Below are 26,946 nucleotides of genomic sequence, written 5' to 3' on the forward strand. Positions count from 1 at the left end.
GCTTTCCAATGTGCATATCTCCCACACCATCTATCGACCCGCAACGAATCCAACACCATCTGCCCGTTTTTCTTATACCGAATCCAACCATCTCTCTCGTTCCACAACAGTGCCCTCAGCATACAACTCCCTCATCACCAATGCTCCCCTTCTCCAAAGAAGAGCTCCAGCCCCATCAACCAACAGCATGCCTCTCCTCCAGTCAGACAACACACTTCCATGTGCACGTACAGTTCCACGACACTGAGTAGCTACCTCACTGTCGGTGGCCATTTCTCAGCAATCTCCTGCCATTCTCTTCGTATCCTGCCGATGGTGTTGGGACGGGAGAATGTTGCATCGCTTTTTTCCCATTGTGAGAAGGAGGATGGGCCAGCGTTTCTGTTCTGACACGTCAACAACTTGGTTACACTCTTGATGAGCTCGTGGTGTGGGTTGTGATGGGTAGAGAGTAACAACTCCATCGCTGACCACTCACGACAAATACCCATCTGCGCCTTCTCCTCGACGGAGGAACTCCCACATTGCTCGCACAACTGCGAGACCGCTGCCTTGGGTCTCGATTGTGCGCCCGCGTCCTCGGTCGTTGAGATCGCTTGGACTTGTCTTTGTCGTTTCGTCTCCGTCATTCTCGTCGAAGACGTACCTCTTGGAGGGCTCTTTGAGGTCGTCTTCTAGGTAGTCGCCATCCGAGGGGTCTGGGTAGATGTTACGGTAGTCTATCGCGTTCTCTGGAAGGACTGGGCGAGAATGAGACGCCGATTTCCTGTTGCCGTGGAAGGAGGTGGATGGAGATGAAGGCTTTGGTGCGCCCCACCATGCGCCGAATCGGCCGTCTTGGTTGCGCGTTCGGAGCGCGGCTTGGGCGTTGTGGACGACCCACGCGGTGTATTCCATGCAGCTGTTTGCGTGCAACATGACCAACTCTTTGGGTGCTGCATGTGTTTTCCCTAGTCTAGCTGGTCGAGATGGAAGAGGTTCGCAGAAGGACGTTAAGTGGTGGAAGAATATGCCTTTGAATGTCTGGCCATCTTGACTGCAGCGCCCAGAGGGATCGCAGAGCTCCGTCAGGATACCATTGTAACCCAGGCCAGCCCAATCAGCGGAGAGTGCTTCTTGTTCGTCTTCTGGACCATTGCTTCGATAAGGTTGAGACGTTCTCCAGCCCGTGGCACGTATGACGTTCCTGATGAGCTCATGGCCATCTTCCAAATATGAAGTCTTGCCGGTAGCTTCCCACAATCCGCGAAGTCCAGACAGAAGGACACCCTGATTGTAGGTATACACCATTTCGTTCCGCTCGTCGCATGTCGTCTTGCTATGATTCGTGCGGTAACCCCCGATGTGGAAGCCGTCAACATAAAGCCCCTGATCGTTCGTCATGCCGATGTTCTTCAGCCACCCGTATGCATTCATCGCGTTCGCAAGGTAAACAGGATCGTAGCGTGCCCGGTGCCCTTCGTCGCAGTCATCAAACAACTGATCTTGCTGCAGACCAACCTTGTCATGCTGCGAAAGAAACGGTGAACAGTTGTCGTCACCCGGAAAGTGCAAGTACATGCTGATACTCGCCGAGATGAAGAGCTGATTCGTAATGGCGTTCTTGTACGGTAAGAGACGCGGGTTCCAAGTCATGCCGCCGCCACAGAGCCTCCAATCCCATCCCTTCTCAGCCAATTCGTAGAAGACACGGGCTCGGTGGGCGAAAGCAGGGACAAATTGCCTGGCATGCCATTCCTTTGCTCCAACCTTGTCAGACGTGTAGTGTTCAGCAGAATGACTCTCGACGAAACTGCTTGCTTCCAGCCAGCCCAATACCACCCACAGCATATCATCGAACGCCTGCATTCTTATTGCAAAATGATCCTCACCGAAGTAGTACGCGGTGGTCTGCGCAAAGTACTTGTTGATCTCATTTTCCACCATTTGTGCCTCGACGTCCATTTTCCGGCTCTTGTCAAATGTGCCTGGCATTGTGTAGGAGAGCGAGTGGGAGAGCGACGAGAGGGTAGCTGAGACGTAGGTCGACATGACGGCTGCTGTCCAGTCTATCGCTGTTGTGTATTTGCCGAGCCATACCGAGAAGTAGTGGTCTTGCATTGTAGATAGAGCGGAGTGGAGATCGTGGAGGATGTTGGTCTCGGCGAGTGAGTAGCTGGCTGTGCTGGTCGGGAGTTCGTTCGATGATGTCTCAGACGAATCGGGGAAGGATGTAGATGAGACAGGCGATGTCAGCAAGCGGACAACATTCTGGTTCTCGGGCTCATAGACCGGTTGATCTACTTCTGCGACATGTCAGTGAGAGGTCTTTGAGGAGGTAGTATCTCTCAGCCATACCTTGTGCAGTTGGCGATCTCACATTACTAGCGATTGAGCTGGTCGCAAACGCGAATTGAAGCAGTAAAAGCGATAAACATAGTCGCCAAAGCGACGCGACACGCAGCGATCCCATTGCGAAGCCTAGGATGCTGTGACCTTGGACTGGGTATTGCGCTGAATGACCTCGGGAGGACTTGGTGCTATGCGACGCGTAAGCAGTTCATGGAGCAGCTCTGCGCGCGAGCTACTGCTAGAAATAATGCGGTATGCACATAGGATCGATAAGTATGACCATCAAAGGCTTCTTATCGGCTGCTGTGACGGTCATACTAGAGGAGGCATGTGCCGCAAGTGCATGAGGCGCATAGGATCCTGGCCAAGTCCACCTTCCCGTGCCGGCTTGGACAGCTGCTCTTGCCTGAGAGCTCTGTCCCATGGCCTGTAGCAGCGGATGGGATATAAAATGGCGCGAGGCGTAGTTACAATAAGACCACAATGGTTAAGAAGACGTAAACACGATCAGATTGGTGCTTCCCCAGAGGCAACGCGTGATGGAGATGAGATGACGCCAAGCCTGAACCCTGGGATCGTGAAATCGCGTGTCTGCCCCGCTCCCGTTCGCGCGTGGTTTGCTCGCACGGACCGCCCTTAGCCCACCAGATTAGCAAAATGGTACAGCATCGCCCAGCCACTAACATGTGCAAAAAAGGTGTTGAGCGCAGCAGGATGCGACTGAACCACACACGCAAAAAGAATGTTGAACAGAGTGGGATTCGAACCCACGCAGATTTCTCTACTAGCACCTGAAGCTAGCGCCTTAACCGCTCGGCCATCTGTCCTTTGATGAGCTTTTAGAGCAGCAAACACACTATAATGTGAGCACATCAGACATTGGCAAGCCAGGAGAGAAGTTAGCAAGATTTTGGTGGGTATGGACGGCCATGGCAGGGCAGTCGAACCGAATGACTGGCTTTTACAAGTGGGGCAAGCGAACTAATCGGACAAAGAGAAGTACCAAGCCGCGGGGGAAGAGAATGTCATATACTATGTAAGATTTGCGCATTTTTGGGACAAAATTGACATTAAACACCTTCCCTGCATACAACATCTGCCATCCAACAGAACATCGTCACATACGTATGGCACAACATCAGGGGACTCAAGCAGCGTAATTCAACTAGGTGTTTAAGTTTGGGCTTCATCTCATGCCCATCTAACAAGTCCATCGATGTGTACCTGCAATGCAATGCTATCGCCGCACAACCCTGCCTTGATGCCAACATTTATGGCCAGCCCACTATCACGCACCAAAAACATATCATTCCGCGCGTCATTTCCTCGCAATGGGTCGTACACTTCGTCTGGTATCCTCCTTTTCACCGCTTGCGGCCAGGTACCGCTGGCCTGGCCGTCCTGCGAGGGGTCAAAGTCCGGAATGGCTTTACACCAGTAATGACACGTTGACCGGTTGAATCCGAACGCGACGGGGAAGCTTAGAGAATGCGCATACGCTGCTGATTGAACTCGGAGTAGAACAGCCCCCCAGAATTCGGTGACATTGTCTGGTATCCGTAGCTCGTGGGTGGTTTCGTCCCAGGAACTACGAGGCGTGACACTGATTATGCGAACTGTTGGCGTGGTGTGGCTAGAAACTCGACGTCGTATATGAAAGCTTTTGAACTCGGTAGTCGTGAAATCAGGTGGTATGGATAGCTTCTGCCGTATGTAAATCGTATGAAGTTTGCCACTAGGCCAGTCGTCGATGAAAGCCAGAGAGCCAGCATCAACACGCGCGTATTGTGTTCCACCATCCAGGCACTTCAATGTGATGGCCAAGCGTTGGTTGAGCTGGTTGCTCGACCGTATCATGGCTAAGACCCGGCTTTTGTCTTTGGGGTCAGGTAAGAACTCGAGCTGCACACGCAGACCGATAGGGGTAAGGCCTATGGGGAAAGTGGAAATGACATTCTCGCGCTCGATAGAACCGCAGTGTTGAAACTCTTCAGGATGGCGCGCAAGCAAACCCCGATACGTTGATCGCTCCGATGAAGTCGCGCACCAAGAGAATAAGGAGTAGTCGTCAGTAGTCCTTAGGATCTCTTCTTGTAAGCGAATAAAAGCCTTCGCACCTTCTCCATAAAGTAAGGGCATGTGAATGTCGAAGAGGCCGAGCAAGCAGTAGGCAACATCTTCGACACGAGTACTTTGCCGATGTGCTGCCCAAGACATCCTCTCCGCAACGGAGAACTCACTAACAGTACCTCTGTCGTCGAGTACCCGAACTGGTATACCCGTGGCGTCAGATAGCTCCTCCAGAAACTCTACCTTCTCGCCCATCAAGGTCCAGTCCTGGAAGTAGAAGCGACATAGAACCGGTGCAATCAGTTCTTGTAGGGTCCAACCGCGACGCGTCCACCGAGAAGACTTTAGTGAATCTCTTGCAATTTCGGAAGCGGTTGTGTACCCATTTGGACGTGGTTTGGGAATGTCGCCCAGATAGACGATGCAGACCTCCGCATCTCGGTACCAGCGATACATGGAGTTGATGGCTTCTTGTAGCTCCGCACTTGATGTCTTGTCAATACAGCACGTGTCAACCCAAAGATAGTGACAGCCTTGGCCTTGCGCCTGCTCAGCTGCGTTCACAATCTTGCTGTAGCCGACGCGCGTCATAAGGTCCTTCTCCGATAAACCTCCCAAAGGCATCTCGGAACTGCCTCGAATCATCATCTCCAACGCCAACATCAGTGTAGTTCGCGCATCCTGACTGCCTGTTGATGCCGACGCTAAGTTGGTAGAAGCGGACAGTGCTCGAGCTCTGCTAATCCAGACGTATTCCTGGTAGTTGACTTCATCTCTGCCCCAGGTGTGAGAAAGGATGGCGTATTTTGGGACAGAGTCATCATTGAACCATCTAAGCTCGAGTGTCCTGACATCGATGAGTCGCATAACAGACGCTGAGCGACGTGTCGGCGTGGGTGATCATTGGCGTAGAGAGACCAAGCGGGGTGCGTGCCCCCGATGAGCCGAATCGTTTTGGGCTTTGCGCTAGACCCAATGGGCTGCCCTATACGAAGCTGCTCGTAACTTCAGACTCTTAAAGCATTTCCTCACGACGAATGCCGGTACCATCATAGACTGGAACATGCACGACGCTCGGAGAGCGATGCTTCCATAGCCGTAAATCGTAGCTAGGGATGTGTATCCTTATCGCGAGACTACGGTACGGCATCGGGGTTAACAGCGATTGGTGCATGTTAAAGTACGGAGTCCGACGATAGTCCTTGTCACTGCAGCCCTTGACATGGCGTCACGTATATTGGATAGCTGTCGTGACACCTTGCCGATGCTTGCACCAAATTACCATGACACCCTGACCCCAGCGCGAACACAAAGTCTGTCATCACAACAATGAATGCGAGCGGAAGGTCTGCAGCGAGTGTATTAGTTGCTAAGAGAAGGTGCTGGAGAAAGTAAAAAATGGCTAAGGATACAGATAAGGTAACACGCGGCAACCGTACGTAGGAGATCCACCAACTGCTATCCATGTCATCTCCAATCATGTCCCCGGTGTCACAAATGTTGGAACGCGCATAGTCCCCGGGTACGTTGCCGATTTCATGGGCACCACACGCGACGCAAGCTGCGCCGACTCCGTGTACTCGTGCCGCTCCATAATAACCCCCCATACACACTCAGTATTCTCCATCAAGCATGATCTCCGAGGCGCTGCAAAGGAGTCGATACATGCCAGATGTGTAGCTGCGCGCTATCAGACTCGATCCGCGGCGTCTTCGTGCGAGAAACCGAATTTGCGGTCTACCCGGATGCAGTTGTCCTCGACGCTCGTGCGGTGGTCACGGTATATGGGAGCAGTGGCAGAGCTCATATGATCTTTGTTCATGGTATCCGACCACGAGCTCATCTGAGAACTATTTCCACAGGCGGTGGAACTGTCCGTCAAAGTAGACGTTGCGGGCTTGCCATGGAGCTTGTTCTTGGTGGATCGTAGGCCTCTGGGAGCAGCGTTTTGATCGTGGGCAACACCCGCCCACATAGCCGAGAGGGGAAGGAAGATGCAGACGATTGTGAGAACGTGGGAGACAATCTCAGGGGGGATGCTCTCAACAAATTGGAGAGATGTGAAAATAGCTACACGTACGTTAGTAAATGTCAGTGTTCAGCGTGGCAAAGAGAGACGAACCTGGTATTGACATTGTCTGACAGCCCATGATGAAGACGATCTGCATCGGTCCAAATCTAGGCATGTTGAGACGGCGCCTCTGAAGGATGGCATGTCCCAATTTCCAGGTGAACACGCAACTGAATAACCAGATGGATATAGTTTGCATGATGTAGGTCATCCCGTCCAGTGCTGCCAGAGAATCGGGTGACACATTGTCCAATGCGTATTTGGTATTCAGGTAGACGAAAGCGAACTTGACTCCAAAAGCAGCGCAGGCCACTGTGGTGGTTGCACCCATGATGATGGTGCGATGTAGAGGTGGTGTAGTGACGCATACGATCCAGACTTGGAGACTGAGTGAAGCGTAGACTAGGATAGCGACGATAAGACTGAAAACGTTGATTAAGACGTAGATAGCCCAGTCCGCATTGGTCAGAGGTGGTGAATATGGGGTAACATCGCTGTAAGGGTCGTTCCAGGTGCTGCTAAGATACATGGCGAGAAGCAGGCAGCGGATGGTGTTGGTGAAGAGGGAAGCGGTGTTGAGGTAGAAGATGAAGGACTTCCGCTTCTCAGCCTTGGTCAAGAGGACGAGAACAACCAGAAGCATGATCGATACACCAAGACCTACCCCATTGCTGGTAGCAAGGCGGGCGGTGTTCACGCTCCAATAGTTGACATCCGCCATGTTGACTGTGGTGACTGCCCATTTGGGTTCGTCGCCCATCACAACCGGCACGATGAGGGTGAAGTTTTGGGTCCACGGCTTGAAGCCGGGCGGAACCTGGAAGTTGGACGGAAGGTCAACGGCGTGGAAGTCGTCAGCCATAACGGCTCCTACTGCTAGCAGTCTTTGGAGGTTATAGAGGTAGTGCTGTTTGGCCGTAAGTCCAGGGGAGGAACAGAGTCTGACGGAGTTGGGTCTGGAGGTAACAATTTGGAAGAAAGGTAGAAAGTACTAGAGGTTGAAGAAGGAATGAAGGAGTCCTGCAGCAACGAGAGTCGAAACTGTATCGTTTATATCAGAGTTATATAATAGCTAGATGGCAAGGTTGGTTCTGTGCTGCAGATTGGTGGCATGCAGGGTCATCGAGAAAGTGACGGGGAGTGATGGCTTTCGGATCCCGAGCGGATAATAGCAGCGGCAGCGTGCGATTGTTTCGATATCCCCACTCACAACTATAGCTAGCCAAAGCGAGGACGAAGATGAAGTCTTAGAGTTACCTGGAGCCCTTACTATTGTTCCATGGTCCCTTCACCTGCATGCGTCCGGATACTCGCCTCGGTCTGTAAACGCTTGACCAATGCTCGCCGCTGGTGCTCTTCTCCTGTCTTACAGTGAGTCGCAGAGTCGCTCATAGTGAGTTGGATAATTGCGAGATGCGCTGTTTGCAGTGTGCGATGGTTGTGATGAGATAGCGCGAATTCCTTACTATTGTTCTCCATCTTCGACTGTCTGAGCTTTGAGACTGTTGGGCGGTGGTGTTCGTGAGAACTGGGACCAACGGCAGTTGAGATGCACAGCAACCAAATTAAGTACACGAGTTACCGTTGTACAGGTATCGTCCTTCGAATCCATATCCTTGCTGTAACTAGAGGAGGTAGCGGCGTACGGCTGGCAGGCACAAAGGGAAGGTCAGCGTGAGCGTGAGTGGCAAATCAGCAGATGGCCCCACTTATTATGCGCGTCACCGCTAGCCCAGCTGCGCCTTCCGTAAACGTGACCACGCGTTGAATCCAACATTCGCGATCAAGCAACCGCCACGACGCGTCAACCGGCCCAGAATGTGGACATTGATATCGTCACATACCACGGGAGCGCCGGGCTCCTCGGAGTATGCCCTACCAGAAACAGGGACAGTACACATCGTCAACAAAGTCCATCCTGGCGTGGTTCGCATTATAGCAGTGCCCGCAGTCGTACCTGAGCTCGGTCGCATCGGTAGGTTCGCCGAAGAGGCTCGAGACATCCACTGACTATGGTAGATTCTGGGCCATGTGGGGTCAAACTGGAAGCCATCACAGCTTCATTAAGCATCTTGCCTGGCCAAGCACACGCCAGCAGTCTATCATCGGCTGCTAGATACGAGTTGCAACCACAGAGCGACGGACGCTCAGAAACAATATTCTTGCGTCATGGCGATCAGATCCATGTTCCAAATGCTGAATCTTACCTGACTTGTCAGTGGACAGACTCGGAGGTCCAGGTCAACTCATCGGCCGCTGACGCTATGAGAATCGCGGTGACACCTGAAGAAGCCCAGAGCGAGGGCGATGGTACGAAAGATCCCGCCGTCAATGTAGCAAAGTCACAACCTCGCGCAACCCCTCAGCTTTCGAATCAACGATCAACTACTGTGATCCAGGAGACCCCAACCGCTGCGCGTACAGGGAATGTTACAGATATTTACGAAGCAGACGTTCAGGAAGCAGAAGCTTTCTCGACCGCCCGTACTGGCGAGTCACAGGATCAGATGCAACCACAGCTGCCTCTGAATGCTAGAACATCTTCGCCGCGAGTACACATACCATCGAGGTCAGCTAAGAAACGAACACGGTCCCTAGCCGATGATGCGGACGCAGATGCATCCAAGTCTGACAACGGGGCATTTGCTGGGCCTAGCAAGCGCGCCAAAACAAGCGATAGCGACACAGAAGACAGTCGCCTGAGCAACGTCGACGTTGCTCAGCCCGAACAATCCGCCCCACCACGATCGCAGAGGGGTTCGCAACGATCCATATCTACTACTACAGTTAGAGAGGACTACGATGGCCCGGTTTCCCGTGTAGCCTGCAGCAACTCCACCATTACGAAAGCAAGTGCGGCTGTCAAGTTCCTGAAGAAACAAGGTGGAGCGTTTGTAGAGAATCTGGCTGATGACTTCAATGTACTATGGTAAGTACTACACTGTCTTTGCTGTTGTGTCACCATGCTAACCGATTAAAGCGTACGAGATGGTGATCTCCAAAAGACAACAAAAGTACTTTATGCAATCGCACGCGGCATTCCTATCGTTACAGACCAATGGCTATTGGAATCTGCATCAGCTAAGCGCCTGCTTGCCGTTTCCGCTTTCAAGCCATCCATACCTAAGCAAGAAGAGGAGTGGAAGATCAAGCTTGACGACATCCTCGAAAAGCCGCAAACTCCGTTCGCCGACTTCGCTGTTCACTTTACGAAAAGCCTCAAGACGAGATACGCATCTTCATTCTCTGACATTGAGGCTGTCTGCAAAGCCGCGGGCGCGACGAGCGTGACGAGTGGTGCGACGAAGATCAAGAAGACAGGAAATACCATTGCCCTCGCTGCAGACGAAGATGATGTGGAGGCACAAAAACTGATCAAAGACGGAATAACATGCTACACAAAGGACTTCTTCACATACAGTATCCTGCGGGGCGTCGTTGACCTCGAGAGCGACGAGTTCAAGATCGAAGGAGCCGCAGCGGGCGAGACACCTTTAAAAGAGCAGAAGAAGAAACGAAGCCGGAAGAGTAACTAGGCACGTACCGAGGAGTCAATAGTCAAAGACGGGCCCGGAATCATGATTTTCCTAACTACATGTTAACTGCATAGCGGGCGGAGCATAGGCCTTTTCCGGCTCACACCAGGCGATGGATACGGAGGAAATCCGTTCATATCACATTATACCCACTTCCATCATCGTAACAGAGCAACTCAGTAGCAATACTATCAATCAAATTACCATACAACGCTTATCATAGCATCACTGCCGTCGTATGCTCCGGTAAGCGAGCAAGACCCACATCATCCCCCACCATAACATACATGTCCCCGATGCTGCCGATGTTTGCTCGCCTGAAGTACATTGGGGGATTAAGTGCGAGGTTTGCCAGGCGATTAGTACGATGCAATTTCCAAAACCCTCCATCAAGAAGTGCAACAGCGCATTTCGATAATCCTCTGTGGCGCAATTGGCTAGCGCGTCTGACTGTTACTACACCAGTAGCTAGTTATCAGGAGGTTGGAAGTTCGAGCCTTCCCGGAGGAGGATTACTTTTTGCTGGGCGTTGGTGCTTAGACTTGTGAGACTGCTCGAGGGGGGGATGGGGTTTGGAGCTTTTTTTTTCTGGCTGAGGATGTGCGTGGCTGCGATGCTAGCGTGTAGCGGGGAAACACGAAGTATAGAGAACATCGTCACAATAACGCGATGCGCAATTGTCTTTACTCGATAGATATCCGTTACACTGTCTATCTAGAGATGCACAAACACAGGGAGTCACAGTTTTATCAATGCAGGTGCAGTAAGATCTATCAGTTTGCGACTAGTTGTGTTGCTCAAGTTCATCGATTGCCAGACACTATACGCATCTCCGATGTAATCCCAACTAGATCTTGACCAGATTCAACTATGCCCTTCCAACCTTGAAGCTCAATATCTGTGTCTCGTTAGCGACTCGTCTAATTTCATGTTCATGGCATACTCACATCGTTCTTTCCCACAGCAACTACATCATCTTCCGCCACTCTCCTTCCACCCTCCGTCTCGACATACGCCATCGGCGCGTCACCCATGACCTTCCTATACACATCACCGACCGTGCTACCCTTCTTAACAAGCACGCAATCTCTAAAGACAGCCGTCGAGCTTGCACTACCACTTGTATACGCGTGAATGTTGCGGACCGGGAAGACTGGAACCAGACCGAGGAGTTCTGCCGCTCGCGACAGGACTTGTACCACGCCCGTACTGCCGAACCGGTAAAGAACCATGTCTTTGAGGTTTTCGATTCGTGTTTTGAGCTTCTCGTCCAATTCCTTTAGTCCGCCTCCATCGGGGTCGCCTTGCTCAATCAGGTCTTCTCTTGTATCGACGAACTCGCTGCCCTCTGTGTATTTGATGAAGCCCTGTTTCGCTAGTTTCCGCAGAAAGACTTCAGATATCGCGCTGCAAAGCACTATGCTCTTGGCATTTACCTGTTTCGCAATCTTCGCAATGTTCTTGTCGGCGTCGGGATGGTCGATCTTGTTGAGGGCGATGACGGTAGGGAATTTCTCGTCGGTGAAGGCGTTTACGACTCGTTCGATGGTCTCGTTTGACCAGTCTTGTAGAGGCTCCTTGAGCGCAAGGCGATCGAGACAGCGCGCAACGACGCTTGACGTGGATCCGTAACCTGAGAACTGGTTTTGTAGTGTCTCGACTGCCGTGGCTTTGATAGCGACATGCCTCCTCTTGATACTCCCCCATTTCTCCATCAAGTTGCCTTGTATCCATCGCACAATCTCGCTCCTCAGCCAAACGATGTCTTGACTTGGGTCGTAGCCTCTTGTCGCCTTGCCCTCCGCGTCGGTCGTCCCGCTCACGTCCACCACGTGTACAAGCGCATCTGCGTGTCGCAAGTCGTCTAAGAACCTGTTTCCGAGGCCTTTTCCCATGTGTGCGCCTGGTACGAGCCCGGCGACATCGAGAAGTTCTATAGGGACCGACCGCCGTCCTTCGACACAGCCGCCGTAGTTGGGTTTGCAGCGATCAGCGAGACCGAGGCGCGCGCAGGGGCATTCGATTTGGAGGTAGCCGATGGCGCGCTGGGGGTCGATGGTGGTGAATCTGGACGTAGCATTAGGAGCTGACGATACGAAGAATCGAGCGCCGTGTGCGCTGCGCAGTCGCATTCCAAGGATCGGAGAGGGATGACTTACGGGAAGTTACCTACTCATAATCAGCCTACATAGCTCCCAGCATTTTCAAACATGTACGGACCGACTTTGGAGGTAGCATCTGTCAAGCTGCCATGAAATCCATCTTAGAAAGATCCACGAAAGAGGGGTGGAGGGGCATTGCGCACCTGTTCAGTGTAGTCGACTTGCCGGACGAAGGCTTGCCGACGAGGCCGATTAGCGGGTCGCGAGGCATGTCTAAGGAATGTAAAGAAGGAAGAACGGGGGTATCAAAGAAGGCTAGTCGAGTGCTGATGGTTGCAGTGCGAAAGCCAGCATTGTCAAATTCGCGACCGCCCTTATCGATAACGCACTGACATCACACAAGGCTGCAGCTCGTCATCACTCATGCGTTCATTCAGGCAGATGGGCAATGCTTATACTCGACTCCATACGACCCAGCACCCCTTACATTACGATATCTAGAAGATGTCTATCTTGCTACAACGCCCTAGAATGCTGTTCATATCAAGATTCAATATCCTCCCTCCTATCCAATAAACCAATCAATACACCTTGTTGAAAATATGCTCCAAAGAGAGACTTTTTCGGGGGTATAACGTCGCTGAATGGGAAAACATAAACATTCGCAACCACATCTGCACAAAAGTCCGGATCAGCCCCAACCCCGAAGCCGCCAGCGGGGTAGACCCCATATTAGATAGTAGAAACCTCATGAGATGCCCAGTAATCGTTAATCTATATTGAGAATATCTCTCGGTTTCGTAAGGTTATGTGTGCGTTTTCTGAAGCCTTGTTAGCTACTCATCGATATTAAGCTGGCCGGGATGCTCTGAACTTACGAGACTGGCAATAGCCGCCGCCGAAGCGAGGTCTGGTTTGCCTGACACACTGCGCTGTGCTGCGCGCGGCAGTCCACTTCCACCTGCGCCATTGAGTGGCGCTCCGTTTGCTGCACGCTTAGTACCTGCTGTTCCAGGTGCAAGTCCTTGCACGGTGGAGTGGCGTCTCGCAGGAGCAGATGTTTTCACAGGTGAGTTGCTGTTCGACACCTGACGTTGTCCGCTGGCTGCGGTCCCGTTTCTGAAGCTAGACACGGGAGGCTCGGGAAGAGGTCGGACACGTGGCTGTGCCGACTGTGGGGGCGGCATTCGCTTCGCAGGTGAAGACGTGCCGGACGGGGCGTTGAATGGTCGTCGTTGTTGATTGGTTTTGCGTACGCCAGTGATGAACTCATGCTGCATCGCTTCATCGGGCTTCATTCGACGTTCGGGATCCCAACGCAGACAGCGCGTAATGAAGTCAAGGAAGGCCTCATCGTCACACTTTAGAGCTTGTTGCAGTGTCTTCGAGCTGGGTCGTCGCCTGCGGCCCTTCGAGGAAACAGTGACTCTGGGCTTGCCAAGGGAGTCGAAGAACAACTTCTTCCTGCTACTCTTCTCGATAAGGTGCTTCTCTGGAGGTCCGAATATCTCCATAATGCAAGCAAGCTGCTCCTGTTCGTTCTCTCCAGGGAATATGGGGTAACCGGTGAGCAGCTCGGCAAGGATGCAACCCAAACTCCACATGTCTATCGGCAGACCGTAGCTCATGCCGAGGATGACCTCCGGCGATCGGTAGAATCGCGATTGAATGTAAGTATAGACCTTCTCGGTTTCGAAGCAACTGGATCCGAAATCGATAACCTTAATCTCCGAGTGTAGCGGGTGCGCAAGTAGAATGTTCTCTGGCTTCAGATCGCAATGGATAACTTTCTGGGTCTTCAAGAGGGTCAACGAAGCCAGCATCTGTTTGCAGAATCGGCGGATTAGGCGTAGGGAGAAGCCCTTGAACTCGTGTGCCTTGATGAACTCGTACAGATTCATGCCAAGAAGCTCGGTCGAGATGCAAAGATGGCCACGGAAGTAGAAGCTCTGGGTGAAGTTGATCATACTGTGCTTGTTATCGGGGTCCTGGATATCGTTAGCAAGCTTACTCTGGATACTGGATGCATCTTTCTTACCCATTCGCGTAGCTTCTGAAGAATGTTGACTTCGACCAGAGCTTGCTGATGGAACCGTTTCTTGTTACGAATGATCTTGATCGCTTCGAGCCCTCCCGTCTTGTGGTCTACGCAACGCACAACCTGTCCGAAGCTGCCCTTGCCAAGAACATCAACAACTTCGTATCTGTATGCGAGATGGTCTCCCAAGACGATGTTGTAATCGCCACGTTCGTCGTCATAGCCAAAGTTTGCGGTCTGCGCATTAAGATCACCAACGTGCTTCTTGGCGTTCTTTGTTCCGCAGAAGTAGACCTCCTTGTAATCGATGATCTCACCCCTTTCGAATATGTTCAAATTGGCCATGCGCACAGCATCACTTGGACTGACACGCTCCTTGGCTGTGGCACGCTTACGAAGCTCGTCGACATCGCGCGCCGCATGCTCAAAGTCTTTCCGCTTCGAAGCAAGCTTCTTCATTTCTTCGTCGGCCAACATGTCATCTCTATCGAGGTTTGAATCGAGATTACGAGCTTTGAGCATGTTCGACGAGCTCTTCGTACCCAGCATCCGCTGCATCGGTGTCAAGATCGACGTTGACTTCTGTGTCGCCTGGCTATTAGCCTGGTCTGTGTGGCCCGATACCGCACGTGTTCCAGCATTCCCCACGGGCTTACGAGTACTTAATTTCTCGACCTCTGTATCACTTGCAACTGCTGTTGCAGAGGGTTTGCGGCGCCCGAAATCAAGGGATGGTCGACTCCCACTCTTGGCGGGACTTGGGCTTGTGCCAATAGCACCGCTCCAAGTAGCAGACGCAGGTAGCCGCGGTGGAGGCATTTCGCTGTGCTTGGGAGGCTGGGGTTGCTGTCTTGGTTCACCACCCTGAGGGCCCGGTTTTCGGACCTGCAGATTTTGCGATTGATGTGTTGCAGCTTTAGATGAAGCTCTTCTCCAGCCACTGAGGCTGAGCTTTCGCCGCAAAGATGAGCCAGAAGAAGGCGTTTCAGGTTCGGTTGACGTGGACGTCTGTATTGAATCTGACGTGTTCTTCTTCTGTAATGGCCGCGGGCCAGCAACCATACTCTGCATCTCCACATCCCTGGCAGAGGATTTGTATTCGCCGCTAGGTCGTGGCTGCAAGCGGGCGAACTCCCCGCTACCCTTTGGCAACGAATTCGACGAGAAAGGCGTGGTGGCTTGACGTGTTGGGTTCAAGGTCGGAACGGGAATCGAACCAATGTTCGGGTGGGTATCAAGCGAGGAGTCTGCAGCACGCAGATTAAAGGCCGAGCTACTGCTACGCAAGTGTTTGTGGTATTCGTCGTGATGGTTGTTCCTTGCGAAGAAGTTCGCCTTGGAGGCTGTCATGGGCGTACTAGGCGTTTTGTTGGCAGCACGTTTGGGTGGTGGCGTTACATTACGCTCGTCCACTTCACCAGAGGGTGCAGGGAAAGACGATATCCGATTGTTGAATGGTGTGCCGAGCGGCAGCAGATTCAGCGGCGGCAGTCTGATTGGCTGTAGGTTCTTCTTGCTGGACTGCTGTACCGTGGGCGTTCTCTCACCTTCGGTACCAGCTCCAACAGTTAGTCCCCGTCGATGTCTGATGGACCCTGTGCTCCTGTTCATAAGACCGCCTTCCAGGGTCTCGTTCTGCCGAGGCTCGGCTCGTTGCGTGTCGGGTGTTGACACTGGTTCTTGAGGTGCTTGAGGAGGCGCGCTCATCTTTGAATTTGGTGTTGTGAATGCAAAGCTGCTGCGCTCGGGGTCCTTGGGAGATTCAAACGCTTTTGGTATGGCAGGTACAGGGGGCACCTCTTCTTGCTCCCCACCAGCTGAGCTTTGCACATTTCGTGGCTTTGGCGCAGGCAGACGAGAGCTTGTCGGAGCGGTATTGGTGCGCAAGGGTATTGATGAAGGACCAACCTTCAACGAGTTCAAGCTCGAGTTCGACGAGAGCGATATACCAGAAGCATAGGACTTGCGCTTCTGCTCGGGCGTCGCGCGTGCCGAAGATGGTGTCATGCTGCCTCCCACAGCCAAGGCTGGGGACTGGCTGAAGGCTCGCTCGTCGAATGTCTGATCGCCCTGGGGAGTGGGAGGACCCACTGGGCCGCCTGGCGGATGATTTGGGTTCATGGACAGTCTTCTGAGCCGCCGAGCGTCTGTGGGGCTGATGGTTCGCGCGCCAAGCCCAGAGATGTGTGGAGCCGTCGACTGCCGTTTGCTCGAGGAGGACGAAGGTGTGTACGATCTTTGCGCAGCGGGAGACCTGCCAGGGGAGGGCATTGAACTTGGATCGGGGGTCATGGATGAGACAGTGAGGTGGCCCGGTTGCTGTCTCGAAGGCGGTTGTAAGGACTTTGCTTTGGCGTTGCGTGCGGCAGTTGGGAGCCTGGGTACTCCGGTGGTAGGAGCTGTGTTGATGTTTGCAGACAGTGTTTCTCGCCTGTTTCCCTTGTTCAGTGACGGCGCACGGCCGAGCTGGGGCATTGCGTTGTCGTTGGCGAGTCTGTCCATTTCCTGGCGCTCGAAGCTACTTGAAGGTAGCATTCCAGGGCCAACGCTCTTCCGTGGTGCTCGGGCAGCTGGATTTGGGGGTGCTTGGGCGGGGAATTGACTTTGACGACGTGAACGAATGGCCATGTTGCTCTGTGGCGCTGGCATGTTCGTGTCAGAGCCCGATGCGGTAGAGGCGCCACTTGGCTTCCTCGCGGTGGACTGGCTGAAGCGGCGAACGAAGTCGCTGCTGCGCGTGGGCGGCTTGTCGGTGGGCGTTCCCGTGAATGACGGCATGTTGTTGTTACTGGGCGTGGTCGTGTTGGCAGGCACGTTGGCCTTGAACGTGCCAGGCGCAGGGAAGTCGCTTAGAGCGGGCTCATACGCGAGGCTGTTGGCGAAGTCGTCGAAGTTGACGGCGGGCAGGAAGTCGTACGAGCCGGTGTTCTCAGTCGGCTCCTCCTTTGCAGGCCCGGGCTGTGGCTGCTTGGTGAAGCTGAAGCGTGGGTTCGAGGGGACGGTACGCGTGGCCGTCGTCTCATTCGCGGGCGTGGGCAGGAAGGAGCGCGTCTCGAGGGAAGCGACGCTGGCGCCGCTTGCCATTCTACTGCATCACGCGTCAGCTGATTGTCGTCGCCATAGCTGCGGCGTCGTACCTCTGCTTGGTGAAGTCCTGGGGCCGCTCGCGGGGGCCCAACGGCACCTTGGCCCTGCCCCGTCCTGCGGCGTTGTTGTTGATGGAAGGCAGCGGGCGGGCTGCGCTTATGGCATTGGATGCACTCGTCTTGCGCAGGCGGCTGCCCTGGTCGCCCGTCTTCTGGAACTTGCGTACGCGGTCTTCTGCAGCGCGGGTTAGCTATGACACCTCGTCGCGTAATGCGACAGCCACCCTAATGCTTTTTCGTACCTGAGGAGCCGCTAGAGTCCTCCGACATGTTGGACCCTGACCGTTCGGGCACGTTGGTCGTCTCCATGGTCCGAGTTGCAGTTCGCGGCTGCGTCGCCATGGCCAGCTCCGCAGCTCGTGATTACGACGCCGGCAATGGACGCTCTGCTGTCACGAGATGCTTCAAAAAGTCTCCCTCTTTCGAAAAGCCGGGATGGTCTCCAAGCGTCGAGCTTGGGCACCGAGGGAGACTATGCCGACATGTCGAATGGGCCCGGCTACAGCGGTGAAAGCGATCGGCGGTCGGTAATGAGTCGAGCGAACGGCTATCGGAAGGATTCAGGCTCAGGCAATGGGCTGCGCAAAAAGCACGGCGCTGGGTTGCGGCAAAGGGGAGGTGCACGATAGTCGACGTTCGTCAAAGTCACAATGAGGGTCGCCCGCAAAAGCCACCAAGGCACTAGGGTTGTCTAGTTGACAAGGACCCACGGCCCCTGTCCATATCTGCCTCTTGCGGCGAATAGGGTATTATCAAAACAACTCTCCTCTCCCAGGAAACGGACGCATCGCCCAACGGCCCTACTGTCTCGCTGTCATCTCAGCGCTGCTGCCACGCTCCTGTCCAGAGTAGCTGTACACCAGGCAGTACGACCATCACCTGCCAACCATGATTGCACCACCCAAGCTACCCTAGCCCGCCTGCACATGGCACGGCTTTCAGCATGTGCATGCTGAACCCTCAATCGTGCATGCTCTGGAAGCTATCTATGTAGGGGAGGTTACGGCCCCGAAACATGACAGCGGGAACTCCGCAGCGCTCCGCACTCTTGATTCTTCATCTCACCACTAAATGGTAACGGAGACTTCACAAGGTAACAGCGATCTCCAAGAGCTTCTTGGTCCTCCAAGTCCCAAAGGTTGTTTGTCCCTGACCATCCTAATCGCGCACGTGCACGGCCACATGTGGGGAAACGCCGGAAGCAACAACGTACCACGGCGCAAGCTCGACGCCACGAGTTCACATGCGCGTGCGTCATCCGTTTGCTGCACCAACACCTGCTTTCGGACCCTCCACGCCAAACTGTGAGGATGCGCTTTTGAGATAACGGAACCGAAAGAGCAGGGACAGGTTACCATCTGGATGTTGTCTAGGCAGTCGCTCGACGTCTACACGGATTAGGAACTCGCGACTCAGCCACATGTGACACGGCTACCTCCAAAACCACGCAACACAAGTGTGACTTCCCTAAACACACTCTGAGACCAACACGCCACTTCGGCCTCGATTCACTTTAATCTGGTTGCCTGCCTGACGAGGACAAGACAATCACACTGCAGGTCCCATCATGGGCTCAGACAATTCGGACTCGCTTGTGAACCGCGGCACACCCATTCCGGTAGTCCAAGTACAACATGCATCGAATGATGGCACGCCCACCACCGAGAGGCCTCACTCCCGCCGTCTGTCGGCTAGCAGGCTTAAAGACAAACTGGAGTCGCTGGGTGATAACATAAGTCGCGAGTCGAGTAGTAGGGTGGGAGACAAGATGATGAACATGTAAGTTATCCGAACTTAGATGTTGCTGTACAAGCTGAACATCACGAGCGACACTCGACTACAAGAGGAGTGTGCAATAAAGATGTATTGAGCTGATTTCTATAGGCTACTGGCGCAAGTCCTACCCTCGGAAGACCTCTCAGACGGCTCGCCTGCGGATTCAGCCTCGACACCAAGCGGGAACACACCACAAGTCAAGGACCGGCGCTCTCGAAGCTATGTTGCCCGCCCCAACTTCAGCATCCCCACCATGTCGTCCAACTTCCGTCGCTTCAACTCGCGCATCGGCGTTGCTTTCGTTGCTCAAAATCGCCTTATTCGGCTATTCACCTGGGTTCAGCCTACGCAGACCCTCTCATTTCTCTTCGTCTGGACCTTCGTATGCGTCAATCCGTATCTTGCACCTGTACTCCCGTTGGCATGTGGCATGTTCTTCGTCATGGTTCCTGCATTTCTGACCCGTCATCCGGAGCCCATGACAAATACGGTAGATATCGACGGCGATCTATGGAGGGGAAGCTTGGGAGGACCGCCGTTGGCCGATGCGAAGACAATCAAGCCTGCGCCTGAGTTCAGCAAGGACTTCTTCCGCAACATGCGCGATCTGCAAAACTGCATGGAGGACTTTAGCCGCGGCCACGACGCTGTACTGAGCTTCATCACGCCGCTTACCAACTTCCAGAACGAGAACCTCTCATCTATGCTCTACCTCATCCTGCTCGTTGTATCGGTGCTGCTATTCATATCGGCGCACCTGCTACCGTGGCGCGCAATATTCCTCGTCCTTGGATACACCTTGACAGCGTTAGGGCATCCCAACGTTCAAGACCTCCTTACAATGCCCGAGACCGAAAAGTTCATCTCGGACGCAGAACATGAAAGTCGATCGTTCCTCCTGACCATCTCACGCGCAGATATCGAGCTGGAGACGTCTCAGGAGACGCGTGAGGTAGAGATATTCGAACTTCAGCACCGCGCTCTACACGACGAGCATGGCGAGTATGAAGGCTTCATGTTCTCTCCGTCGCCTTATTCGCCCTTGTCGCCTTCTAGAATCAGCGGTGACAGACCTCGCGGCACCCCGTTCTTCGAAGATGTACTCCCACCCCGAGGCTGGCGCTGGAGCGACAAGAAATGGACACTTGATCTGCTGTCTCGTGAGTGGGTTGAGGATCGCTGTGTCACAGGCGTAGAGGTTGAGGTCGAGGGTGAACGATGGGTGACAGATCTGCACTACGAAGTCCTTGAGAGCGAAGGAGAGAAGGCCAGTGCCGCAAAGGCGAAACTCAAGAAACGGAGCGGGTCAAAGGGAAGCAGCAGGGATATTGCAGATGAAGAAAAGGAGGTTTTGCGCCGGGCGTGGGAGAGCCATGCACCGAGTCGCAAGGGCGAGTGGAGGAGACGGAGGTGGGTGAGGGGTGTTGAAAGGATGCCTTGGAGAGAGGGCCAGTAGTCGTAGGGTATCGGAAATACACGGGCGCATCTGTGGTGTTCATCATCCACCCCGCAGCTTTTCCTTTTAGCTTTCTTCATCGATGTTGCAGCGTTGGTGTGTTCACATCTACATCATGACCACCGTCGCATACCACACCAGTCAACTTACCTACACAGCAACACTCCTTGTCACAATCCGGACAACTTCATTTAATGTATGTACACACAACTCCACAGCCAACATGCGGTTCCTGATCTGCACTCTTAGCTTGATGCCACTGCAGTAGCGTCGGCGTACAGGAACGGGAATTTTGCGGGGTCGGCGACGGTGCGTGAGGCTGGATTGGCTGTTTGATTCCGTCCTCGAAGATTCGGTTGTCGCGTCGTGATCTCATCACAGGAGGCAAAAACCATCATTCAGCATTCACGTTCTATGGCACCGGCCTCTATTTGCGGATTTAACCCGTGTTGCTCCCCAACGGCCGATTGCCCGACTTCGGCAGCCAGCCGTTTCATGCAGGGCAGCTACGCTAGTGTGGAGGCACTTAGTAGCCCGTCGGCCAGCCGCGCTACCTACGCTATAGTAGAATCATGGAATCCATGAGTGAATTGATTGCTAATGTGACCCAAGTGACGCCCACGAAACCGATTGCGCGGAGCACTCGGCTCGCAGATTTCTCTTAGGCAATTACTGAGCACTGCGCGTTTCGGCCTGCTTCTTTGACATAATCCACCAAGGTTCGCAGCCGCGGCCGGAAGGCAAATATAATGCTCATTGTTCTCTCACGCCACTTCCCTGACCATCCTACTACTGTTCGTGTTGCAGTTGCTTAATTGAGTCAGCTCTTCAGCATCGTCTTTTAGCCTGCCGTCCGCGTCTCCGCAAAGACCCCTCTAGCACTGGGCTCCCCCAAACTCGGAACCAACTCGTTTGATGCCTGGGTTCCACCTCCGAGACAACTTACCAGACACGCCTAGATTCCGTTCGCCCACACACAAGTACCGCGGATTTAGTTCATCTCTACCCCACCCTCCGCTCGCCGTTTCTTAAAAGATTTGGGAATCCCTTGATCGATCGCCCTAGGGGTAATTGTTGGTGGCGACTGCTTCCACGGCCGAAGGTCAAGTTGTACTTGCCCACGACTCCGATTCCGTCACGCGACACCTACTCCGACTGCTTCCCACGACCACCGAGCACAACAGAACACCTCCATCCCTCTAACAGTTGAACAAACCCAAATTCTTTTTCCGCCTACCATCGCAATGCTTCCGACTCTGCCTCAGTTGGCCGATTACGGTATCTCACCTCAGAACGGCTTCTTGCCCGATGAGATACCGCTCGATGTCCTGCCGGATCGCTACTACCAACCATGGGAGACCATCGTGCGCAACTTCCAAAGCTTGATCCTTGCCAAGCGACTACGTGGGATAGTCGACACATTACCAGTGCTGGGAACCCAATTTCTCCTCACAGAGGCTGAATGGCGGAGAGCCTACTCCATCTTGGGGTTCATCGCCCATGCATACATCTGGGGCGGTGACAGACCATCTGATGTAAGCCTTGAAAATCCACATATTCCAAAGCGATGCATAGCTAATGACCCGGTTCAGATTGTGCCACCATCCATCTCGATACCGTTCATGGAGACATGTAAACACTTGGAGCTCCCACCAGTCGCAACCTTTGCAGCCGTCTGCCTGTGGAACTGGCGACCACTATTCGACTGGGAACCTGCAGACACCTTGGACAACCTCGCGACGCAAATGACCTTCACTGGCTCGATGGACGAATCTTGGTTCTACCTAGTGTCTGTAGCGATCGAAGCCAGAGCTGGACCAGTCATTCCGATGATGATTCGTGCTATTGAAGCTGCTAGGGACAACGATAGCAAGACAGTCGTGGACTGCCTTCAGAAATTTGCCGGGAGACTCGATGAGCTAGGCGCCCTGTTGGAGCGCATGTACGAGAGCTGCGATCCACATGTCTTCTACCATCGCATTCGACCCTTCCTAGCTGGGAGCAAGAACATGGCCGACGCTGGTCTTCCAAATGGTGTCATGTTTGATGATGGTACCGGCCAGCAACCATATGTGCAGTTCAGCGGCGGCAGCAACGCGCAGAGCTCCACTATCCAGTTCTTCGACATTGTCCTAGGAGTGGAACACAGACCCACAGGCGAGAAGAGGGGTGACACAGGGAAGTCTGTTCCATCGGGACCCTCGCATGGCTTTATCCAGGATATGCGCAACTACATGCCAGGACCGCATCGCAGGTTTCTAGAGCATATGGAGAGCGTCGCAAACCTTCGAGAGTACGTCACGTCGAATCGCAGAGATCGGGCTTTGACAACATCCTACGATGCATGCCTAGCCATGCTGCGGAGTCTGCGCGATAAGCATATCCAGCTTGTATCGCGGTACATTATCATCAAATCGCGCGAGACACAGTCGACCGCCCGATCACTGTCACCCAAGCCAGCAAACACACAACGTGTCAACTTGGCTAACACTATGGCTCGCACGGGAAGCAAGAAACTTCGTGGCACAGGAGGCACAGCTTTGATTCCTTTCCTGAAACAAGCACGCGACGAGACTGGCGAGCCTGCAATCGATGCCTGGGCAAAGCGATTGCTCAACAACGGGCCTGCAGAGATTGGAGCGTCCTTTGGCGTCGATGATGGCGTTGCCCGGCTAGGCAAGATATCGGAAGCCTTCAACGGGCAGGTTGAGATTGTCGGTCTTGCGGGAACCTGGAGTGTCGATGATAGTGAGGGAGGTATCTGTCATTGGTGATGGATGAGACCACGGATACCTTAAAAGCATTTTCTCTGGCGTTTGGATTTGAAACGAACATACCCTTCTCGACACGGCAGTGCGAGCAAATAGATATCCATGTTAGCAACTATACTCTCGACTCAAGGTTTTGCAATCTCAGTCGCCATGGATGACTGAGATGATCGGTGTCTGCTCGGTCAAATGTCTGCATTGCATCATAATACATGTCAAAGCGATCAGTTGATCCCCAAAGGCGATGTCATCGAGACCCACGGGTTTGTGAAACGGACCACGAGCTTCGCACGTCTCGCAGTCTCAATGCGCCACCTTCGTCAGATCTCCCGCGCAGAGCCAGGTTGCGCGCGTCGCGAGTGCCCAACGTGGGGCATGACGTCATACTTCACATGCTCCACTCGAACTTCTAGACAAACAAAGTGATATATAATACGCCGCCGTCGCGACCTTTTCGCTACGACTACAGTTGAAGCTCTACTACACTGAATTCCACTTCTTCAAATTTACCACAAAACCAATAACACAACCATGCCTTCAAACAAGGACGCGACTTCCACCCCTCAGTCCTACTTGGACCAAGCCACCGGCGCAGTTCAAAGCGCCATCGGATCTCTGACTGGCAACACCGCCGATAAGGTCAGTCTCCGCGCTTCTGTTTTGTAAAGCTCTCTACTAACTCACTTCAGGCCCAAGGCGAAAACCGCAAAGATGCCGCCGCCGCCGAACACGACCTCTCCCACTCCGCCGCCAAAGCCGGTCCCTTCTCCGTAACCCCCGACGGCGGCGTCGCAAAAGACAACTCCGACCGCACCCAAGGCTCATGGAACCAAAACATGGGTGCCGCGAAGGAAGCGCTCGGTGGCCTCACCGGCGCCGAGGGCCTCAAGCAGCAGGGCATCCAACAGAACAAGGAGGGCAAGGAGCAGGAAGCTGCGGGCCAGGTCAACGATCTCGGAAAGGGGATTGGCGATAGGCTTGGGGGTGCGGTGGGTGGTGCTGTTGCGGGGCTGACGGGCAATGCGGCGCAGAAGGAGGAGGCGCAGAGGCAGCACGATGAGGGGAAGGCGAGGCAGAGGGGTGTTGAGGCGGATCTGCAGAAGCAGGTTGAGGCTGAGAAGAGGTCATGAATGTCGGATCGTTACGATAATAGGGAGGAAGTCTTGGGGCACATATGATGGATTTTGAGATGATACCCGATGAATGATATTATGTTATCTTTGAGAGTAGTGTGCTTTGTTGCATGGTTTCTCTTGAACGTATCGTGTGTTCGTTATCGCTGTTAACGCGTTGTCAACCTGAATAAGATGGTATTTTGAACGCGGGTAATCGAGTTGTCGTACGACAACAGAACGTGTGAAGATAGTTGGATTATTTATACGGAAAACACTGGCGGCATAACTATAGCAAAGTGATACACCAGATCGCATCACTCCAGTTAAAGGAAGAACTAGACATGTATCTCCTACAAAGTCCGACTAGAAGAAAAACAAAGCTAAGAAGGCTACATGGCTCTAAGATTTCGCAAACTTTTGTTTTTACACGAACGTAGACTTCAGCGTCCCCGTTCGATTTTCTCCTTGTATGGGATGGTTTTGTGATCATTGTACCGGGGCAGCTTGGTTGTCGGTTCAAACGAGAGTCATTATCCATTTGCGATGATCAAATGATCGCAGGTCTTCCATGTCCTGTGCCTATTCTCTTTTTACCGATGTGCAAACCAATTCCGATCGATTCCGGCCATACACCGGCATCTTCCACGACGCATGTCCACGCAGGCACATGCCAAGCTGCCCGACGATCTATCCGTGCAGGACTTTGAGCTACGCCTTGCTAGAGACTTCGACGATGAACATTGCGGGCGCGTCGCTTGACGCCAATCCACCGAGGGTTCAACAGGCGCAGCCAAGGTGGAACGAAAGCTCCAGTAGTTTGGCCTAACCCCCAGGTTTGAGCCACAACTAACTATGAATAGGAGCGTACGCCACATAGGCGGCTTGACATCATGTTAGCGGCATGATGGCGGGCGGTAGCTGTGACGTGAGGTGGATCGACGGCACAAGCCCATGAAGCTTGCGCAGCTCTTGTGGCTGGTGGGCGATCCAGACCTTGCCAGCCAAGAGGACCATCTCACCGTCTAGAGACATGTACGTTTGGCAAATGAGGCTCGGAAACACGGCCGCTGCTGAGTCCGGGGTTGACCAAGCAGCAGCACGCAATTTCCCCAGCCTCAGAACGCGGCATGCGTCACTTGCAGGGCTTGACAGGCAATCTCGCCGTGGAAACTCTGCTTGGAAGTTTGAGCGCGATCTTGTTTTGCTGTCGGGTCACTCGGACACCTATGACGCCACAACGGAAGGTGTGGCGCGTGCGGGTACGCGGCAGCGCCTGCCATCCTTGCTGAATTTCACCGGCTACGTCACTCTTGTGGTCATGAGCTGCCCTCGTCACCTGCCATAAATACTAAGCAAGACTCCCGCTGTTTGTCAAATCATCACACCATCAATCCGCACTCTGCTACAAGCACTCCCAACTATTACACGCAAGAACAACCCAACACTCCAACATGCCTTTTACCGCCAGGTATGTTCGCTCCAGCAGCAATCAGCCTACCTAGAGACGTAGACACTAACAATCGCCAGCGACATCTGCAAGATCCTCCTTGCCATCATCCTGCCTCCTCTGGGTGTCTTCCTCGAGCGCGGATGCAATGCTGATTTCCTCATCAACATCCTGTTGACCGTTCTTGGTTACATTCCGGTGAGTTCCGGTACACACATCATCACCCACGACCCTGTCACTAACAACATCACCAGGGTATCATCCACGCTCTGTACATCATATTCAAGTTTTAGCGGGGGCGCGCAAACACCTTTCACGATGCCGCGATAACGGCTTGACGAACAACGTCACATCACGATACCCATCTTCCTCTTTTTCCGCCATTGTCAAAGCTTGACCAACACCCGACACTCACAGATATCTCCGATGCCAGGATACACTTCGCATGGTGTAGCTTAGGGATGCCGGAGCTTCCGGTCGGGTGAAGGTGGCCTTGGCTTGGCTCCGTCTGTAATGTCATGAATAGCTTCAGGTTTTGGCGTCTTGGTTCTCTGGGACAATCTCAGGTTTCCTCGCGAGCATCCTGGCGCGTTTCTACGAGCGTGCTGTAATGAGAATATAATCAAACATTCTACGAACATCCCTTTCCAATTGCTGTGATGCGCAAGCATGAACGCCATGTGTGATGTTGCGAAGTTTGGATCTGTCAAGACGGCTGGAAGCAATCAGGACAAACAGGCACGGAACATTCGAGGCATTGGTGATCGTGTCAGGGCTCAAGGTCGCGAATGCGATCGGCAGCTTATGATTACCAATGTATTTCAGGGTTAGCAAATGCGTCTCATGACAGCCACTCAGAGTTGGTGTGTTATCCTTCTCCAGTCCGATGTGCGGCTGTACCAGAGGCACAATGCTATGCTTGGCACGTGCATCGCCGTTCTTTCCAAGGTTCACGCGCTCCGCACCAGCACTCACGACCGTCACACCTCGCGCCCACTTCGACCCTTATGTATTCCCTCCACTCCAAACCGTATCACTCACCGCATTCCTATCGTTCGAAGCGCAAGGCGCGATATAAATACCGCCCAGT

The 26,946-nt window shown here is 53.4% G+C and overlaps 8 protein-coding genes and 2 non-coding genes across 10 annotated transcripts; 5 read left to right on the plus strand and 5 right to left on the minus strand.

The window, feature by feature from the left end:
• Positions 1-474: 474 nt before the first annotated feature.
• Positions 475-2,249, minus strand: J4E83_001594 (uncharacterized protein; the record flags this gene model as incomplete). Its single annotated transcript, XM_049328550.1, has 2 exons — positions 475-2,164; positions 2,245-2,249. 2 exons carry the CDS (start codon positions 2,247-2,249, stop codon positions 475-477), a joined length of 1,695 nt encoding a protein of 564 aa, XP_049193068.1.
• An 828-nt stretch (positions 2,250-3,077) lies between these two features.
• J4E83_001595 lies at positions 3,078-3,158 on the minus strand. The gene has a single exon. It is a non-coding gene; the product is annotated as a tRNA-Leu (tRNA).
• A 2,933-nt stretch (positions 3,159-6,091) lies between these two features.
• Positions 6,092-7,334, minus strand: J4E83_001596 (uncharacterized protein; the record flags this gene model as incomplete). Its single annotated transcript, XM_049328551.1, has 2 exons — positions 6,092-6,471; positions 6,524-7,334. 2 exons carry the CDS (start codon positions 7,332-7,334, stop codon positions 6,092-6,094), a joined length of 1,191 nt encoding a protein of 396 aa, XP_049193069.1.
• A 2,064-nt stretch (positions 7,335-9,398) lies between these two features.
• J4E83_001597 (uncharacterized protein) lies at positions 9,399-10,008 on the plus strand (the record flags this gene model as incomplete). The annotated part of the gene is made up of 2 exons (XM_049328552.1): positions 9,399-9,405; positions 9,527-10,008. 2 exons carry the CDS (start codon positions 9,399-9,401, stop codon positions 10,006-10,008), a joined length of 489 nt encoding a protein of 162 aa, XP_049193070.1.
• A 418-nt stretch (positions 10,009-10,426) lies between these two features.
• J4E83_001598 lies at positions 10,427-10,518 on the plus strand. Its single transcript has one exon. It is a non-coding gene; the product is annotated as a tRNA-Asn (tRNA).
• Positions 10,519-10,940: 422 nt separating this feature from the next.
• Positions 10,941-12,140, minus strand: J4E83_001599 (uncharacterized protein; the record flags this gene model as incomplete). The annotated part of the gene is made up of 1 exon (XM_049328553.1): positions 10,941-12,140. The coding sequence occupies one exon, from the start codon at positions 12,138-12,140 to the stop codon at positions 10,941-10,943; it is 1,200 nt and encodes a 399-aa protein (XP_049193071.1).
• An 806-nt stretch (positions 12,141-12,946) lies between these two features.
• On the minus strand, positions 12,947-17,603 carry J4E83_001600 (uncharacterized protein; the record flags this gene model as incomplete). The annotated part of the gene is made up of 4 exons (XM_049328554.1): positions 12,947-14,098; positions 14,149-17,236; positions 17,286-17,469; positions 17,537-17,603. The coding sequence occupies 4 exons, from the start codon at positions 17,601-17,603 to the stop codon at positions 12,947-12,949; spliced, it is 4,491 nt and encodes a 1,496-aa protein (XP_049193072.1).
• A 1,462-nt stretch (positions 17,604-19,065) lies between these two features.
• On the plus strand, positions 19,066-20,526 carry J4E83_001601 (uncharacterized protein; the record flags this gene model as incomplete). Its single annotated transcript, XM_049328555.1, has 2 exons — positions 19,066-19,073; positions 19,179-20,526. The coding sequence occupies 2 exons, from the start codon at positions 19,066-19,068 to the stop codon at positions 20,524-20,526; spliced, it is 1,356 nt and encodes a 451-aa protein (XP_049193073.1).
• A 1,244-nt stretch (positions 20,527-21,770) lies between these two features.
• Positions 21,771-23,300, plus strand: J4E83_001602 (uncharacterized protein; the record flags this gene model as incomplete). The annotated part of the gene is made up of 2 exons (XM_049328556.1): positions 21,771-22,061; positions 22,119-23,300. 2 exons carry the CDS (start codon positions 21,771-21,773, stop codon positions 23,298-23,300), a joined length of 1,473 nt encoding a protein of 490 aa, XP_049193074.1.
• A 525-nt stretch (positions 23,301-23,825) lies between these two features.
• J4E83_001603 (uncharacterized protein) lies at positions 23,826-24,424 on the plus strand (the record flags this gene model as incomplete). Its single annotated transcript, XM_049328557.1, has 2 exons — positions 23,826-23,933; positions 23,984-24,424. 2 exons carry the CDS (start codon positions 23,826-23,828, stop codon positions 24,422-24,424), a joined length of 549 nt encoding a protein of 182 aa, XP_049193075.1.
• Between the last annotated feature and the right edge of the window lie 2,522 nt (positions 24,425-26,946).

The sequence above is a fragment of the Alternaria metachromatica genome, assembly GCF_023757995.1.
Source record: "Alternaria metachromatica strain BMP 0045 chromosome Unknown scaffold_2, whole genome shotgun sequence".
Classification (NCBI taxonomy): domain Eukaryota; kingdom Fungi; phylum Ascomycota; class Dothideomycetes; order Pleosporales; family Pleosporaceae; genus Alternaria; species Alternaria metachromatica.